The sequence below is a fragment of the Salminus brasiliensis genome, chromosome 3 (assembly GCF_030463535.1).
Source record: "Salminus brasiliensis chromosome 3, fSalBra1.hap2, whole genome shotgun sequence".
NCBI classification, from domain to species: Eukaryota; Metazoa; Chordata; class Actinopteri; order Characiformes; family Bryconidae; genus Salminus; species Salminus brasiliensis.
This window is the reverse complement of record NC_132880.1, coordinates 50,567,678-50,586,755: the sequence shown is the minus strand read 5'-3', so window position 1 is coordinate 50,586,755 and position 19,078 is coordinate 50,567,678. Positions and strand designations below refer to the sequence as shown.

Genomic DNA, 19,078 nt, shown 5'->3' with positions numbered 1-19,078 from the left:
TTTCTACTCATGTTCTCCTCAGACGCTTCAGCCGCTCACACTCAGACACAACTACAGTGGCAGAAAGAAGGAAACACACACATAGTGAACGTCCCTGAGGAAATACTGCTGGGCTGAGAATTGTCATAGACGCTGATGTGTGTTGACTTTTCCAGTAGGTTTACTCACGACTGGCACAGTGTGGAGGGATCCAATGTCCTGCTGTTCACGTCCCTCAGTTAAACACCTGAGATTCCCCGCCCCTGACCACTAGGCTAGGTCTTATCTGTCAGGCCCTGACTGATGTTAAGGGAATACTCCAGCGCTTTTCCACCTGACATCTATCAGTCAGTTATATTAGACACTGCTCAAAGCCACGGGTCATAGAAGACACTGGGCAGCTGCGATGAACCATGCTCGGCCAAACACTTCCAAGCCAGTGAGTCATACATAACACACACCTGTGGTCTAGAATCAGCCATACAAACTCAAAGCACACATTTACATTAGAAACCAGTGGGCAGTTTTGGTCATACTAACAAAACACTCAACACACACTTACAATAGAAGTCAATGGGCAGTTGATATAGACCATAATCAGCTACACTAACCAACCAACTCAAAACAGTACAATAGAAGCCAATGGACAGTTGCATTGAACCATAATCAGTCATACATGTAATAGAAGCCTGTGGGCAGTTGTAGTGGACCATAATCAGCCACATTAACCAATCAGCTCACACACACTTACAACAGAAGCATGTGGGCAGTTGCGGTGGTCTATAATCAGCCATACTAACCAACTCAACACACACTATGAATGGACGCCAGTGGGCAGTTGCTTTAGGCTATAATTAGCCACACTAAGCAACTCAACACATGCTTACAATAGAAGCCAATGGGCAATTGCATTGGACCATAATCAGCCATAACTCAAATCACACCTACAACTGAATCCAATTAGCAGCTGCGATGGATGACAATCAGCCATACTGGAAACACACTGACAATAGAAGTCAATAGGCAGTTCATATAGACCATAATCAGCCATGCTAACTCAAAACACACACCTACAGTACAAAGCAATGGGCAGCTGCAATAACCTTAATCTGCCAAATCAACCAATCAACTCAAATAGGCTTAGAGTAGAAGCCAATAGAAAGCTGATATAGACCATAACCACAGCCATACTAACCAATCAGCTCACACACACTTACAATAGAAGCCAGTGGGCTGTTGTGGTGGTCTATAATCAGCCATGCTAACCAACTCAAAACACACTTATAAGAAGTTAATGGGCTGAATACAAACTTTCAACGGAAGTCAGTAAACAGTTGCAGTGGACCCATATTCACCCATAACTGAAACCACGCCAACAACTGAAGCCAATTAGCGATGTGATGGATGAAAATAATTGCAATAACCCTAATCTGCCATTCCAAACAATCAACTCAAATATGGGAAGCTGATATAGACGATGATCATAATCAGTCATAGTCATAGACGCCAGCGGTCAGTTGCTTCAGCAATGACCCACGACTGACTGCATGCCACAGGTTCGGCAAAGAGGTGTTAGGTGGAAAAGCAGTGGAGTTTCCTCTCTGTTCTCTTTTTGAACACAACACACGACATTCTTAGAGGAGATGAATGAAACTGATGGAGTTCGGTAGCGTGAGCTACATTAGCATGAGCTACATTAGCATGAACTACAGTCACGCCTGCTTGGTTGGACTGAAACGTCTGTCCTGAGCCCTTTGAGAAAACCCACTGATGGCTTAAAGAGGGACAGAAGGTGCACACTGGAGCAGCATTTAGCTCGCAGAGTGTGAGGGCGTGGTGAGATGGGTGTGTCCTGCTGTGATACTGGACGTTGAGATGCTGTTGTGTTGGACACCATGTGTCTGGATGGGGCTTCGTGTTGGACTGCCTCCTGCAGGTGAACACAGGGAATATCAGATCAGTAGTTTACTTAATAAAGTACTTATTGTTCATGTCAGGAATTCTATAAGATTTTGGACACGTTCCTTTGAGATTCGGCTTCATGTTGAGATGATTTATTATTTTTATTTATTTATGGCATTTATCTGACGCTTTTATCGCTCTTTTATCCAGAGCGACTTACAAGGTTACACATATTTGCCCAAGGACTCATAATGGTGTAACACAGCACCCACAGTCATTCAGACTAGGAATTGAACCCCAGTCTCCCACGTGATGTGGCAGCTCAGTGGCAGGTAGTGGTGTTTTCTGTTGCACCACATCAACCAATAGATGATTACATCACTCCTGCAGATCTTCCAGGAGCACTTTAAAGCTCTGAATCTCCGGTCCTGCTGGGTCAGATCTGAGAAGAACCAGCACTGAAGAACACTAGACTCATTCTCATGTTCATGAAACCAGTTTGAGAATGTGAGGTGATGCAACCTCATGGTGGAAGCAGCCTTTAGAAGACTGTGGTCATGAAGGGATGCACCTGGTCAGGAACAATACTCACTCAAACGGTCTGTGGCCTTCAATCGTTCAAAGCCATGATTGTTTGGTGTTAACGGCCCAAAGCGTGCCGAGAAAACCATCCCCACACCATTACACCACCTTTACACCACCTCCACCAGCCTGGGCTGTTCACACAAGACAGGCTGGATCAATGGATTCATGCTGTTGGTGCCAAATTCTGACCCTACCACCAGTCTGCAGCTGGCCAGTGCTGGTGAGTCTGTGCTGAGTCACTGCAGCCTCAGCTTTCTGTTCTTGGCTGACAGAAAAACAACTTGGGTCAATCATGTCAACATGGACCAGAATCTCAGAAGGAGTGATTCTAACATCCTGTGGAATCCAGGCCATGTGGAACTGAGGCTGTTTTGGAGAACGGAGGCCCCACCCAGGATTAGTACAGTGTATCTAATAAACTGTATATCTGTAGAGTTATGAGTGCAGTAAAATTAATAGAACACATCATTGTTTAGGGCGGGGCTCTGTGTCATCTGGCCATCTTTTGAAGTTCAATACATACATAGAATATTGAAATGTTGATCAAACTAAATTCAAAATTTCAATAACATTTATTATATTCATTATATAATATTATATATTCATGGTATACATATATATCTGGACAATGGTTATGATATTTTTGTGCATCCCCTGTAATAAGCATTATAGAATATTTAGAATATCTCATATTTTAAGTGATCAAATCTCAAGGCAATTATCATTGTAAATCAGTAATTGCTGTATATTAATTTTCATTGAATTGCATATTTCTCCAGAATACAGTTACGTCTTTATGATTTCAGACATTATTATTATTATTATTAGTATTTATTATTATTATTATTATTATTGCTATTATTGTTAATACTACTACTACTAATAATAATAATAATAATATGATTATGATTGTGATTAGTGTGTGTGTGTGTGTGTGTGTTAGTTTGACTCACCCTGTGATTCCTGTCTGGTCGTGACGGGGCAGTCTTTATGGGCCAGCAGAATCTGCTTTAGCTGAGTGACCTCTGACCTGAGCAATGTCACTTCATTCTGTAACAACACAAATAATCAATATAAAATCCATACCTTTATGGACAATGACAAAAGTATTGGGACACCTGCTCATTCATTGTTTGTTCTGAAATCAAGTTTCTCCTGCTTCTGTTGGAGTAACTGTCTCTACTATGCAGAGAAGAAGACTTTCTACTATATTTTGGAGGAGGAGCATTGCTGTGAGGATTTGATTGCATTCAGCGACAGAAGCGTTAGTGAGGTCAGGATGTTGGATGATGATGATCTCCACCCCACCTCATCATCCCCAACTCCCAAAAGTACTGGGTGGAGCTCCACCACCATCATTCCAGAGAACACAGCTCTTCCACTGCTCCACAGCTCCTCAATGCTGGGGGGCTTTATACCCCTCTAGCCCACGCCTGGCATTATTAGGAGACATGGTGTCAATAGGGTCATGATGTTGATCTGCTCCAGAAGGTCCTATTCTATTGGCAGTACTTCTCTACAGGGACTAGACCAGCTGTGTGTGTGTATTTGCACATCAGCAATGGGTGCAGCCTAAAGTAACTGAAAGCATTCATAAGATGGGGTGTCCACAAACATTTGGACATGCAATGTATCTATAATCAAACATCCTGACTATGTGAAGTGTGTCGGTTCAGTGTGTGAGGCCACCTGTAGCTGCAGGTTCGTGTGTGTGAGCTCCTCGGCCTTCTTCTCCAGAGACGACACCCAGACTTTCCTCTTCTGTCTGCAGCGCGAGGCTGCCGCCCTGTTCCTTTCCAGAAACTTCCTCCTGCGCTCGTCTGGGTCATCGTCTGCCGTCCGTCTGCGTCTCCCTCCACTCGTCTGCGGAGGAGACTCGGAGCAGGAGCTTTTGGGAATGGGAGACATCTGGAAAAAAGTCATTTATAAACAAGGCTTTAGTAATTATGATTAGATTAGCTCTTATTAACATATTATTTAAATATTCTATAATTCTGCACATCATTACTAAAATACATTGAACGTGTTGTGGGCAAAAGAAAAAGCTCATTAAATATGTTACTTAAAGATTTATAAGTATCTATATATCTTTATTATATATATATATATATATATATATATATATATATATATATATATATATATTATATTTTTTTTTATTCCAGGTATTTCATCAAACAAAGCTGAATTAGCTGAATTTACAGACTATGAATGGCATAAGGTCCCAACAGCAATGTAAAAGAATAGTGGAGAGCTTGCCAGGACATGAGAGCTGTGATTGGCTGTCGAGGTTATTTCACCATAGTGATTTATGAATGCTCTCAAAGTTCAAATATAAGCAAATATTAGTGTTTATATCTTAATAATAATATATTAATATTATAATAATAACTTATTATAATTGCAATTATAATTATTATAAGAATGTCTTTGCATTATTTGAGCAGTTGTCATTTCTGCAAATAAATAAATGCCCTAATTAGTTATTTTTTTTATTTTTATTATTAAATGTTGTCCAGTAAAACCAGAGAAATTGATTATGTAGGGTGGTCCCTTCATTTGTTCTGGAGCTACATATATTCAGCGCATTATATATAAATAAAATCTTATGTAATCTTTACTATATTCAAATCATTTATCTACATTTTTTCTGGTATTTCACAGGTAAAAGTGATTTTTATATGAATTTATTTTTATAGTCGGCTCACCATACTAGGTTAATTGATTCCTGCTATTGGCTGCTGCCACTGTTGGGCAAATGCAGATATGCGCCGCCTTGGTGGTGGATAAAGGTCCTGGTGCTTCAGCGCATTGCGCAATATCTCTCTCCCTATGGAATGATGAAGCATCTGGTGCTGAGGTGGGGGTGGGGGGGGGGGCAAATTAAAATCTGCATAGGGCCCCATGAAGGCTTGGGCCAGCCCTGTGTGCAGGACAGGGTGCTGTGTTTCTCGAACCTTGGTCCTGGAGGCACCCTGTCCTGCTCTGAGGGGCTGTAAATAAGGGTAAACAGCCTGTCTGAATGGTGGGTTGGCACAGCTAGCCACTTGATGGTCCTTTATGACCAGTGTCCCCAGCAGTAGCTGCAGTGACTGCAGACTGCACTATTACATTGTTCTATGCTAGAATTGGTATTTTTTGCTCCGGGGCTCCCCCAACAGTTGTGGAGTGTAATTCATTTTTACTCTGCTGTTGTAAATACAGATCCTGCTTTGAGCGCCCTCTCCTGGACAGCTGAGAGCTCCAGAAGCAGCATCTGAAGGTAGAGAAGCATGTGCACTGAGGCTGAACGTCTACCTGTGCAGGTATCGGCTGATGTGTCAGGTGAGTGGCAGTCAGATGGGCGGGGCCTGGGTGCAGGTGTGCAGGGGGAGAGTGGTGGGCACAGCTGTGAGGTGGCTGCTCCTGACTTTGCTGTCGGTGGACGTGTCTTTGCTGTGATTGGCTGTGGCAGTGCTGCTGGTAAGTGTGGTGAGGCGGTGCTGGCAGGTGTGTCAGTGGTGGTAGCCCTGCTCTCCTGTGCTGTTGTGATGACACCATCCCCATCATGTGACCCACAGGGTTCTGGTTCCCATTGGATACTGCGGGGTGTGACTGGCTTGGCATGACCTTTGACCTCTGAGGGATTGGGTGAGGGAACAAGGCCGTATCTGTCAGCAGGTATTCATCTCTTTACAGGTCAGTGATTCCACTGAGAGGTTAGACCCCAAAGATTTACAACATTTATGCAAAATTACTGGACAATGTCCAATATATACATACACTATGTGGACAAAAGTTTTGAGACACCTTCTAATCATCAAATTCAGGTGTTTGATTCAGTCTCATCAGCACAGGTGTATAAACTCCAGCCTCTAGCCCTGCAGTCTGCCTTTCTTCCACACATCAGTGAAAGAACGGGAGGTTCTGAAGAGCTCACTGAACTCCAGCGTGGTTCTGTATGTAATAGGAGACACCGCTGCACCAACTACAAGTCAGCTGGTGAAATCTCCTCCGTCCTAGATCTTCCTCCATCAGCTGTGAGTGGTGTTATTATTGAACAGTGGAAGAGTTTAGGAGGAACAGCTCACAGAGAGCAGCTCAGTGTCCACCGAGTGTCTGTCAGACCACGTAAAGTTACAGAGCGGTGTCAGGGCCGAGTGCTGAGCTCAGAGCAGAGTGCAGAAAAGCCTCCAACTGACTCAGTAACTGCAGCAGAGCTCCAGACCTCCTGCTGCTGCTGGTAGAGCTTAGAGCAAAGGGGGACCAGCTCCAGATTAATAATGACTATGGTGTTAGAACAGGATGACATAAAAGGTCCTGTAGGTGTCCCAATACTTTCGTCCAAATTGTGCATATATTGTTGAGTTCAATTCAAAGTCAGGGTAAAAAGATTTTACTCCAGGTCATTTTGGAGCGTTTCTATTGGTCTGTTCATCCTGAAATTCTGATATAATATAAAGAACAATTCCCAGATTCACATTATGAAGATACAAGGTTTTTGCCTCACATCAACTATATATACACTGACCATATTGCACAGTAATTCTGTACTGTATATTTCTGTTTAATACACATACATATACATACACCAATCAGCCATAACATTAAAACCACTGCAGCTGGAGTAGAAGAAGAACACTGCTGATCTGGATCCAGTGTCTCCTGTCTGTCGAGGGGTGGATCTACATATTAGGCAGCGAGTGAACAGTCAGTTCTTGAAGATGATGAAGGTGATGAAGCAGTAGAAGCGTAAGAATCTGAGACACTTTGACAAGAACCAGACTGTGATGTTCTAGATAATGACTGGGTCAGAACATCTCCAGAACATCAGCAGGCAGGTCTCTTGGTGCCAGAGACCACAGCAGGACACCTTCAGAGGTCTTGTGGAGTTCATGCCTCCAATGGTTAGATCTGTTGTGGCGGCACGAGGGAGATCTGCTCAGAATTAGGCAGGGGGTGCTATTGTTATGGCTGATCAGTATATATATGTATATAAATATATATAAATATATATAAAAGGCCTGTTTATGCTTTCATGTGTTTTGTCTCTTGGTAGTTAGGCCAGACAGGCATGCCAGCACACGCATGCACAGACACAACCCATACACACAACCACAAAGGCATCTTTGACAAAGTTAGTGAGGTCACCACCGGGTCAGGACCTGGGCTTTGAAACCTAATCTGCTCCTTTCTTCACTCAGAGAGTCAGAAACTGTGTGTGTGTTTGTGTGTGTGTGTGTGTGCGCGCGAGGAAGAGTGTGTGTGAGGGTGCAGTGAAGCTGTGTGAACACCTTCACACTCCCTGTCTGACTCTGTGGTTACTATAGCGACAAATCACAACTCTGTGAAAATGAAGAGGATAAAGGTGACATGTAAGACGCCCTACCTGGAGGGAGGGGCATGATCCTGGATGGGCGGGGCCTGGCATTCCAATGAGGTTGGTGTCCATACTTAACTGTGTGTTCATCTGTCGTCACACCAGAGCAGAAGGAGCACAGTTAACACTCACAGCTGCATTTACAGCAGTTCTTGCATGCCTTGATAACTGTCTGCTTGCACGTGAGACAAGATCATGAGGACGGAATATAGAAGATAATAATACAGTAAAATAATTAAATCAACAAAAACAAAACATACAGTAACATAAAATGACCTTAATATATATTTATATGTACGGACGAAGTTCACAGAATGTCAATATAATGCCCCTGTTTGTTATAACAATAATAATAATTGTGCATATGATATGGACAAAAGTATTGGGACACCCGCTCATTCATAGTTTCTTCTGAAATCAAGGGTATTAAAAGAGCTGATCCTGCTTCTGTTGGAGTAACTGTCTCTACTGTCCAGAGAATGAGACTTTCTACTAGATTTTGGAGGGGCATTGCTGTGAGGATTTGATTGCATTCAGCGACAAGAGTGTTAGTGAGGTCAGGATGTTGGATGATGATGATCACCACCCACCTCACCATCCCCAACTCATCCACAGTTCCACTGCTCCACAGCTCCTCAATGCTGGGGGGCTTTATACCCCTCTAGCCCACGCCTGGTATTATTAGGCAGCATGGAGCCAATAGGGTCATGATGTTGATCTGCTCCAGAGAGTCCTATTCTATTGGCAGTACTTCTTCTTCTCTACATGTGTGCATTTGCACATCTGTGTCAGCAATGGGTGTCCACAAACATTTGGACATATAGTGTGTGTGTGTGTGTGTGTGTGTGTGTGATCATACTCACATGCATAGTAGAGGTCCCCTGCATAGCACAGGCTGTGGGGAGCCTCTGTTGGCTGTGCAGACAGCTGGGCGCTGACCTGGAGTCAGTCAGACACACAGAGAGACGTTAGGAAAGTAAAATTAGTGTCTTGTTATAAGTTTTTTTTTATATTTTGACATTATTAGTCAGAATTAGAAACAATAATAATTTTAATAAAATAGGTTGGTAAAATAATTCAGAGAAAATCAGTAAAAATGATTACTTCTGCAAAATAAGTAAACATTTATAGAATATATCTAAATATTATTTTTTATTTTATTTTATTTTATTTTATTCATTTATTTAATGTTTCTGTTTTTTTCTTGGTGTTAAAAAAATATTTATCATTATATAATTTTTTTTTACCATATTTATTAGGCCAATTAATCAATCCCTGTTAATGTGAACTCCTAAAGCCACAACAAAAAAATATTAAGATACAGAGAAACTTCTGCTCATTCTAAAGCATCTTTACTGTTTATTTACTTAGTAAAAAATTCCAGAATATATCTTATTATTATTATTATTATTATTATTATTACATCAAATACTGAGAAAACAATTTTTAAAAATACATACAAAAAAGTACATATATAGAGAATAAGTAAAAACAAAAGTGCTGCAAACAACTCATAATGCACCCAAATATATGATATTTTAATATTATAAAATTTTATAACTTATTTTGACAAAACCATTTGTGCACTCCTGGTCTAATGACATGTATATTTAATGTGAGTGTAAATAAGTCAGATCCTCTACAGAGACACTTCTGCTCAATCTAAAGCATCATTACTGTTTATATACTGAATTTATTAGAAATAAAAAATAAATGTGTGCAAACGTAGCGGCACATTAAACACTTCTGTTTATTTTCTATGTTTATGAATTTTGTTAAATTCAGTAAATAAATAAAGATTGTGTCTGAAATGTTCGGGAAATGTTTGTATTAAAGTTTGGATGATTTACTCCTTTATTTTCTCTCAGGTTTGTGTTGACAGGATAGTGCAGCCGTACTCACTGTGTGTTAGTGGTGCTGTGGGTTGTGTGCCGTGTCGCGGAGCACTGAGATGCAGACTGAGAGGTGTGTGTGTGGAGATGGCTCTCATGGAGCTGAGCCAGGGAGCACTGCGGCTGCTGCTGGGGCTGATGGGAGAGCTGATGGGGCTGATGGGGCTGATGGGGCTGGAACTGAGGATGCTGCCTCTGACCCTCATGGTGAGTCTGGCTGGAAACTGACGAGCGCTGCCCTTCAAAGCTCTGGAAGAAAATGACTGCCATTGTAAAAAATACTTAACTGTATACTGTACATGGAAAAAACCTTGTCTCTCCAAATTACAGCTTTACAGGAGAAGAAATCAGGCTGCTGAATGAACAATAGCTTGTGAACTGTGGATCATCACACCTCCTCCACATACACACACACTTACTGCACCCTGCACTTACTGCTGGAAACCCTACGCACAGTCACACACTGCACCCACCCAAACTACACCTGAACTCACACCCATCCAGTGCCTTTTGTAAAAAATATATCGTAAATATTCAGATTAAATTAAACCTGTATATTAAACTGCTTTAAACAAGTGCAGTGTTGTAAATAGAGAGTGTGTATAGTGTGTGTATAGTGTGTGTATAGTGTGTGTATAGAGTGTGTATAGTGTGTATAGAGTGTGTATAGTGTGTGTATAGTGTGTGTATAGCGTGTGTATAGAGTGTGTATAGAGTGTGTATAGTGTATGTATAGAGTGTGTATAGTGTATGTATAGTGTGTGTATAGTGTGTATAGAGTGTGTATAGTGTGTATAGAGTGTGTATAGTGTGTGTATAGAGTGTGTATAGTGTATGTATAGAGTGTGTATAGTGTATGTATAAAGTGTGTATAGTGTGTGTATAGAGTGTGTATAGTGTATGTATAGAGTGTGTATAGTGTATGTATAGAGTGTGTATAGTGTGTGTATAGAGTGTGTATAGTGTATGTATAGAGTGTGTATAGTGTATGTATAGAGTGTGTATAGTGTGTGTATAGAGTGTGTATAGTGTATGTATAGAGTGTGTATAGTGTATGTATAGAGTGTGTATAGTGTATGTATAGTGTGTGTATAGTGTGTATAGAGTGTGTATAGTGTGTATAGTGTGTGTATAGTGTGTGTATAGAGTGTGTATAGTGTGTGTATAGAGTGTGTATAGTGTATGTATAGAGTGTGTATAGTGTATGTATAGAGTGTGTATAGTGTGTGTATAGTGTATGTATAGTGTGTGTATAGTGTGTATAGAGTGTGTATAGTGTATGTATAGTGTATGTATAGTGTGTGTATAGCGTGTGTATAGTGTATGTATAGAGTGTGTATAGTGTATGTATAGTGTGTGTATAGTGTGTGTATACACACCCTCGTTTTCACTCACCTTTACACCTGTGTAATGTGACGTGACAATAAAAGTGATTTGATTTGATTTTATTTGATTAAAAAAAAACCTTCTGAACTTCAATAGAAGTCAATGTAAAAAGATTTTACTCCGAGTCATTTTGGAGCATTTCTATTGGTCCATCCATCCTGAAATTCTGATAGAGCTTAATAATAATAATAATAATAATGATAATAATAAAAATAATGACATATGTAATAAGAACGTATGACATTACATTTATATTAGTAACTGTATGCACGGTAGTGCGCTGTATGCAGCCCTCCAGTCAAATCGATACACAGAGAGTTAAGAGTCAGCTCTCTCTGCCGGGTGCAACTTTTCTGGTAATTCATAATGACAGGAAGTGTAAACTCATTTTAGCAGCATCTGAGTTTCACAGTAAGTAAATGGGATTTCCAGTGATTACCTACTGTCTACCGTCTGTAGGAGGGTTAGGGTGAACCTTACTGGCTCCAGTTAACCAATCTTAACCTGTCAGCTCCTTTTCATTGTCTCACACACATACAGTCTCAGAACTAGTCTGAAAAGCAGAATATGATAGCCTATGGGATTTTGGTTACAGTGCTATATGTAGTACAGCAGCTTATTTATGAATATTATTTATGAATATTATAACTTATTTTGACAAAACCATTTGTGCACTCCTGGTCAAATGTATATTTGATGTGAGTGTAAATAAGTCAGATCCTCTACAAAGACTCAATCTAAAGCATCATTACTGTTTATTTACTGAATTTAATAGATTTTAAATTTAAAAAAGATGTGTATAAATGTAGTAGCACATTAAATACTTCTGTTTATAGAATTTCATGATGAATGGACAAATAGAAATGCTCTACAATTACTTAAATGAATAAAATATTTTTATTCATTTTTTAAATGTTTTTAAAATGTTTTTAATAGTTTTAATAGTTTTTTTTATAGTTTCTTAAGATATAACAGCAAAACATGCTTTAGGGTTTTAGAAGGAATTTTTCATTATTTGCTTTTTTCTGAAAGTTTTTTCTTGGTGTTTTTAAAAAGAAAAAAAAATAATTTTACACAATTTTATTAGGCCAATTACCCAGTCCCCTTTAATGGGAACCCACCCATTACTAGCAATACCTCCAACACTCACAGGGTGAAGGCTAGCACAGGCGCTACACATGCGAAGCCATCGCCACCTCTTTTCCAACTGCCACTGATGCCGCATCGCTACACAGCCAGCACTACCCAGCCGGAGAAAAGCTCGGCTCTCCAGCGCCGATCCAACAGCTCACAGACGCCAGTGCTGACCAACATCACACTAGGAGGGATGTGGGAAGGAGGTGCCATCAGCCCACCCCTGAGAGAGCCAGGCCAGTTGTGCTCACTCTGAGTCCGGCTGCTGATGGCAAGCAGCACGACCCGGGATTCGACCCCGCCATCCTCAGATCACAGTGGCAGTGTTTTAGTCCACTGTACTAATGTTGCAGTTTTTCTCACCTGCTTGTCGTCTTCATCCTCTTCCTCTGCTTGATCCAGCTCCAGATCACTGAAGAGTCCGACCTCCTCACAGTTCCTCAGAAAGCGCGTTGGAGTCGGCGTCTGATCTACACATTAACACACAGAGGTTTAGGTATGATGAAGCGAGAGATACAGAGGGAGTAGACACACAGTGCAGAGACAGGGAATCACATGATGGGGCAGTGCTGGCTCAGAGGTTAGAGCTCCAGGCTGTTGATGACAGGGTTGTGGGTTCAATACCCGGGCTCAGCAAGCTGCCACTGGTGGGCCCTTAAGCACGGCCCGTAACACTCTCTGCTCTGCATGTATGGCATATTTTAATTGTTTGATTAATGGATTAATAGTGAGTGTGTGAGTTTGTTTGGGGTGAGAAAAGTGCAAATATGGTTTAACAAGCCTGTTTACCACCCTGTTATTCTGCTTCTACTCTTTTGGGGACACAGGACCAGTCTGGAGGTGATGAGCTGCTCTCCAGTATCAACACCACCATATTCTCCTGAAGACGCCGTCGCATTTTACAGCCTCTCCAGCTCTGACTAGAGTTTCCTCTAGTGGGCGGAGTTTATGTAAATGTTTGGGGTGTAATTATAACGAGTCAGGACTGTGATGTAACAGTTTGGGGGTTTTGGAATCGGCCTGTTTTCCAGCTCTGTTCTGGTTCTGCTGTAGGTTCTTCTGAAGGAGGAGCAGCAGAGTTTGAGCTTCACAGTTTCTCACTTCCATCTACTGACCTCTCACTATTCCACCATCTCCAGATACACACAGATTGACACTCTAGGGGACCTTTAATGGCTCGTAATGTATTAAGATCGACCCTTAGAGTCAAACAGCCACATAAAACTACAATCTTAAGCCTTTTTATATGTTATGATCGGCTGATCTGACACATATGTTCTAGACAGCCATATATAAATTTTTAACTGAAGCATCTGATGTTGTTGTGCAGTCTAGCTTGGAAATAACAATCTTTGGGGTTTTGGAAAGCGGGGCATCAGTGATTCATAAAAAGAGCGATGGAGAAGAATTTTGCAAGATCAGAAATTAACACCCCCTAAATTTCCACACCTCTTTTGACCTCTTACTATTACATTTTTACTTATATATAAGTATTATATAATACTATTATAATATAATATAATATAATATAATATAATATAATATAATATTATTATAAAGTATTTATACAAGTGTTTATACATGTAAATAATATTGTTATTGTTATTGCTTTTTTACTTCTATTATTTATTTTGTGTATATATTGGTAATTTATCTAAGAGTGTCTTGCTATCCCTTTTCTTCTGTGACTCCGAGAATTTCCCCACTCTTGGACTAATAAAGTATTATCTTATATGTATCTTATATATATATATATATATATATATATATATATATATATATATATATATATATATATACATGTATATACTTCACATTTGTTTGTTATATACACTGTTTTAACCTAAAAGGCAGTTTAAGCAGGGCAGTAGAGAGGGGTGGAGGGAGGGTTTCAGAGATATAACAAAAAAAATCTCAAAATTGATTTTGGACGCCTGTATGTTAAATACTTAATAATTAATCTTATAAACAATACTGTGTTTAAAAAAAAGTTATGATCAATTCATATGAATCTCTGCAATAATGACTGAGACGGGAGTGGCTACTCGATTTACGCAATGCCACCAGTCACCTCCACCAAAAAACATGATGATGGGTCTTATAACCCACTGATAGCAATAATTCATTTTTAGTATGAACATTAGCGGCTACAGATTCATGGCCTGTATGCAGGCTAAAGGCTATGCTAACAATGGCTTGCCTTAATGGCTCTGGATTTGACTGAGGTTTATCACAGAGATGAACGACCCAAGCTCCTCCATACTGGAGAAAAACATGAAGACCTCCTTTTCCACTGGATATAACGGGACATGTACCCACATGTGGATTTGCAGGGGGTTCTTATAAGCTGAGGTTAATTTGACGGCTTGTTTTACAGAAGGTAAAAGGCATAGGACTCGTTACTGATGCGGGAGAAGGCAGTCCGTAAAAATGACTGGTGCAGCGTTCAGACGGGTCTAAAATAATTCTATTAACTCTAGTAATAATTACATTAGCCCACCTCCCCTTAGAGCACTAATCCCCCCTGAACAGGGCTTAAGACCCTGAGCATGAGACGCGGTACGAGAGTCTGACTCACAAAGTCCTTTTCCTGTGTGTGTTTTCTCAGATCTCCTCAGAGCTATACCGTTACAGACACAGACCTGATGTTTCTTTTATCGCTGTGGCAATTTCACCTCAGACTAAACCAGCCCGTTTCTGCAGGCTATCACTGACAGGACCGGGTTCAAGAGGTTGGAGGTGAAGCCTTCCTTTTGTTTTTCATGTAAATGTTCCTGTCGCTGTGCTGAAAGCTCACAGGCCTCAGAGGCCAGAGGTCAAGCTGATGTTTACATATGTCAGACACAGGGTTTCCAGGGCAACAGACACCGTCTGAATCTGAAATTAACCGAGATGGTGAGCCTGACACACACACACACACACACACACACACATACACACACACACACACACTCACACACACACACACACACATATACACACACATACACATACACACACACACACACACACACACACACATACACACACACATACACACACACACACACACACACACACACACACACATACACACACACATACACATACACACATATGTGCATTGGCTTGTACTGCTGTAATGCCCGTTACTGCTCTCACTAATGAAGCTTAAACTCTACAGTAATTCAGATTCAGCGACCCCTCCACTCTCAGACCCATTGTCCAGTTCATCACTTTCATCATTACCCACCTTTCATCTGATATGGTCATTACTTTATTGACTTATCGTACCATATATGACCATTTTCCTGACCTTGATATTGGTCATTGTGTTCACTGGCTGAGGACAGCCCTTTAATGTGAATAGGCTGTCTATGTTTAAAAGTGTGTTTTTATTTAAGTTTATTTGAATTATTTAGGTTTTTAACCATTAAAGATTCTAATATCTGATTATTCTTATTAATGAAAAGTTCATTACTCCTTAAAGGGGTGGGAATGCATTATTATGCTATTATATTATCACCAGATTAGTGACATAAAATGCTCTTAAAAAGACAATATTATCATTTATCATAATTATCTCTGGAATAAAAATAGTTATGGTGAAAGGTAGACCTTTTATATTATTTGTAGTTATTGTAAGATAATTAACACTATTTAATACGTGCAGTTTAATTATCTTAATAGATTTATGAAGAACTTGCTACTGAGCACTGCATAATTCTACATTTAAGAAGATCTATCTGTAGAGAAGCTTAAATCCATAATCAAGTAATTATTATCCTTATAATTATTAATAATAATAATAATAATAATAATAATAATACTGGTGTTAATTCCTGCAAAAAAACTTTTGAAAATTGAAGGACAACGAAAAAATATTTTTTTTTCCATATTTGAATACAGCTGCTATATGGACAAAAGTATTGGGACACCTGATCAGTCGCAGTTTTTCTGAAATCAAGGGTATTAAAAGAGTTGATCCTGCTTCTGTTGGAGTAACTGTCTCTACTGTCCAGAGAAGAAGACTTTCTACTAGATTCTGGAGAAGGAGCATTGCTGTGAGGATTTGATTGCATTTAGCAGCAAGAGCATTAGTGAGGTCAGGATGTTGGATGATTATGATGATCACCCCACCTCATCATCCCTAACGCATCTGATCTGAAAGTACTGGATGGTGCTCCTCCACCATCATTCCAGAGAACACAGTTCCTCCACTGCTCCACAGCTCCTCAATGCTGGGGGGCTTTATACCCCTCTAGCCCACGCCTGGCATTATTAGGCAGCATGGAGCCAATAGGGTCATGATGTTGATCTGCTGCAGAGAGTCCTATTCTATTGCAGTACTTCTTCCCTACAGGGACTAGACCAGCTGTGTGTGTGCATTTGCACATCTGTGTCAGCAATGGGTGCAGCTTAAAGTAGCTGAATGCATTTGGACATGTAGTACACTGTAATCTGTGTGTGTGGAGGCGAGCAGTCTTACCTGACAGTGTGTTGTCACATTTAATGGAGGGAAACTTGAGGGTCATCTCATGTTTGTGTCTGTGGATGATCAGGTGATCTTCTCTTTGGAAACGCTGCAGAAAGCAAACACAGGTGTGTGAGGAGATGCTGTAGTGTTGATGCAGGTGTGTGTGTGTGTGTGTGTGTGTGTATGTGTGTGTTCTAGCCGGAGGAGGAGGGTCTAGTCTGAGGTGGAGGATATGCTGATCAATGTCAGAAAGAAGCATAGTTAGCATATAGCAACAAAACCCTGTACAGCGACCAGCCGTTACATTACTACCACCTGCCTAATATTGATTAGGTCCCCCTTCTAGATCGGACCATTTGAAGCATCCACAAGACCTCTGAAGGTGTCCTGCTGCGGTATCTGCAGACTGATGAGACAAACGTCAGCTGCAGAACCTTTAAGTTCTGTAAGTTGTGAGGTGGGACCTCCTCAATGACCGCTATGTGTCCATGGCCCTGTCACCGCTTCACCAGCTGTCCTTCCTTTGAGCACTCTTTTGATAGGTACCGACCACTGCATACCGCAGTAACCATATATATAATAATATATATATACCATATATATATTATTATTATTATAATTATTATTATATATATATATATATATATATATATATATATATATATATATATATATATATACCATATATATTCCAAAGTAAAAAACCTTCTTAGCTTTCAATGGAAGTCAATGGAAGTTATTACATTCCAAGTAATTTCTATTGGTCCATTCATCAAGAAATTCTGATACAATAAAACAACTGCCAGATTATGAATATGCCACATTATGATACCATGCAATCAACACTGCGTTTCCCAACATTGGTCAATTTTAGATTCTTGCATAAGTATACATGACCTTAATATTAACTAAAATACTCTTTTAGCTCATATTCTGAATATATAATTATAAATATAATATATAATATGCTAACATGCCTACATGATTCACTTTACTGTAATAAATTGCAATACCATAAACAATCTGATCAATTTTTTAATCACATTTTAGAAAAACACACCATCATCTGCATAAAAATCTGAGTACACTTGACTTCTTATCCAATCAGAAGAGTGGGATCTGAAAGGCAGAGTACAGCACTGCCCTCTAGAGGTCAGGGTTTAAACACAACACTAAATGAACCCCTGTCTGAACTATTCACTAATAATCAATACTTTAGATCAGAATACCACGATACTCCTTGATATATCAATATTGTCAATATTGTCTTACACCCCTAATAGTAACGTATTTCAACTGACATAATGCATAGTGTCAAAAAACGGAGATACAAGGTTTTTACATGAATGCGACTATATACTTGTCCATCACAGAGACTACATCTGAGGTTCTACCTGCTTTCTGTGCTACTACAGTAGGCAACAGTAGCCAAGGGCCGGCAGGGGTAACCAGGGGCAACCGTGGGTGTGCATGGGTGACCAGGTGTGACTCACCTGAGTGCATCCGGGAGCAGTGCATACATACGGCCTGTCCTGATCAACATTCATCACTGGGAACCTGAAGAGCCTACACACACACACACACACACACACACACAGACACAGACAATGAGACAGGCGTAGTGAAGTACCTAGCTGTACTGCCTTTGATAGCCGATTAGTAAGTCTGGGGTGTAAGGGGTTAAAGAGGGTCAGTAACAGTGACTCTGAAAGGGCCCTGAGGGGCAGCTGAAGCGACCCTTTAGCGGATGGACGGCGTAGTTGTCACGGTTGGAGTGTCCGTTTATAAGTACACTGTCATCGTCCACAGACGTCAACTGACCTGACCTCTGCTCAACTTCAGTGCTGTGTGACCCTTCTAATAAACACATTCAGCTACTTTAAGTTGCACCCATTGCTGACACAGATGTGCAAATGCACACACACAGCTTGTCTAGTCCCTGTAGAGAAGAAGTACTGCCAATAGAATAGGACTCTCTGGAGCAGATCAACATCATGACCCTATCGCACCATGCTGCCTAATAATGCCAGGCGTGGGCTAGAGGGTATAAAGCCCCCCCAGCATTGAGGAGCTGTGGAGCAGTGGAAGAGCTGTGTTTCTCTGGAATGATGGTGGTGGAGCTCCATCCAGTACTTTGGGATGATGAGGTGGGTGGTGATCATCCTCATCCAACATCCTGACCTCACCTAACGCTCTTTTTGCTGAATGCAATCAAATCCTCACAGCAATGCTCCTTCTCCAGAATCTAGTAGAAGTATTCTTCTCTGGACAGTAGAGACAGTCACTCCAACAGAAGCAGGATAAGCTCTTTTAATACCCTTGATTTCAGAAGGAACAGTAAATGAGCAGGTGTCCCAATACTTTTGTCCATGTAGTGTAGCTTTA

General features: G+C 40.5%; 1 protein-coding gene across 1 annotated transcript; it reads right to left on the bottom strand.

The window, feature by feature from the left end:
* Window positions 1-1,790: 1,790 nt before the first annotated feature.
* Window positions 1,791-18,253, bottom strand: creb5a (cAMP responsive element binding protein 5a). Its single transcript, XM_072675003.1, has 10 exons — window positions 18,187-18,253; window positions 16,706-16,799; window positions 12,601-12,707; window positions 9,728-9,966; window positions 8,689-8,764; window positions 7,835-7,915; window positions 5,764-6,084; window positions 4,156-4,374; window positions 3,420-3,516; window positions 1,791-1,909 (listed from the first exon to the last, which is right to left on the bottom strand). The coding sequence occupies exons 1-10, from the start codon at window positions 18,238-18,240 to the stop codon at window positions 1,791-1,793; spliced, it is 1,407 nt and encodes a 468-aa protein (XP_072531104.1). The 5' UTR covers window positions 18,241-18,253.
* Window positions 18,254-19,078: the final 825 nt, after the last annotated feature.

What these genes read in the sequence shown, in the direction of transcription:
- creb5a (XM_072675003.1), bottom strand. Translation starts at nt 18,240, where the DNA reads ATGAATGTTGATCAGGACAGGCCGTATGTATGCACTGCTCCCGGATGC. An exon ending in CTGCTCCCGGATGCACTCAG is followed by an intron (nt 16,800 to 18,186) that starts GTGAGTCACACC and finishes TGCTTTCTGCAG; the next exon opens with CGTTTCCAAAGAGAAGATCA. An exon ending in GATCATGCCCCTCCCTCCAG is followed by an intron (nt 6,085 to 7,834) that starts GTAGGGCGTCTT and finishes CCAATCCCTCAG; the next exon opens with AGGTCAAAGGTCATGCCAAG.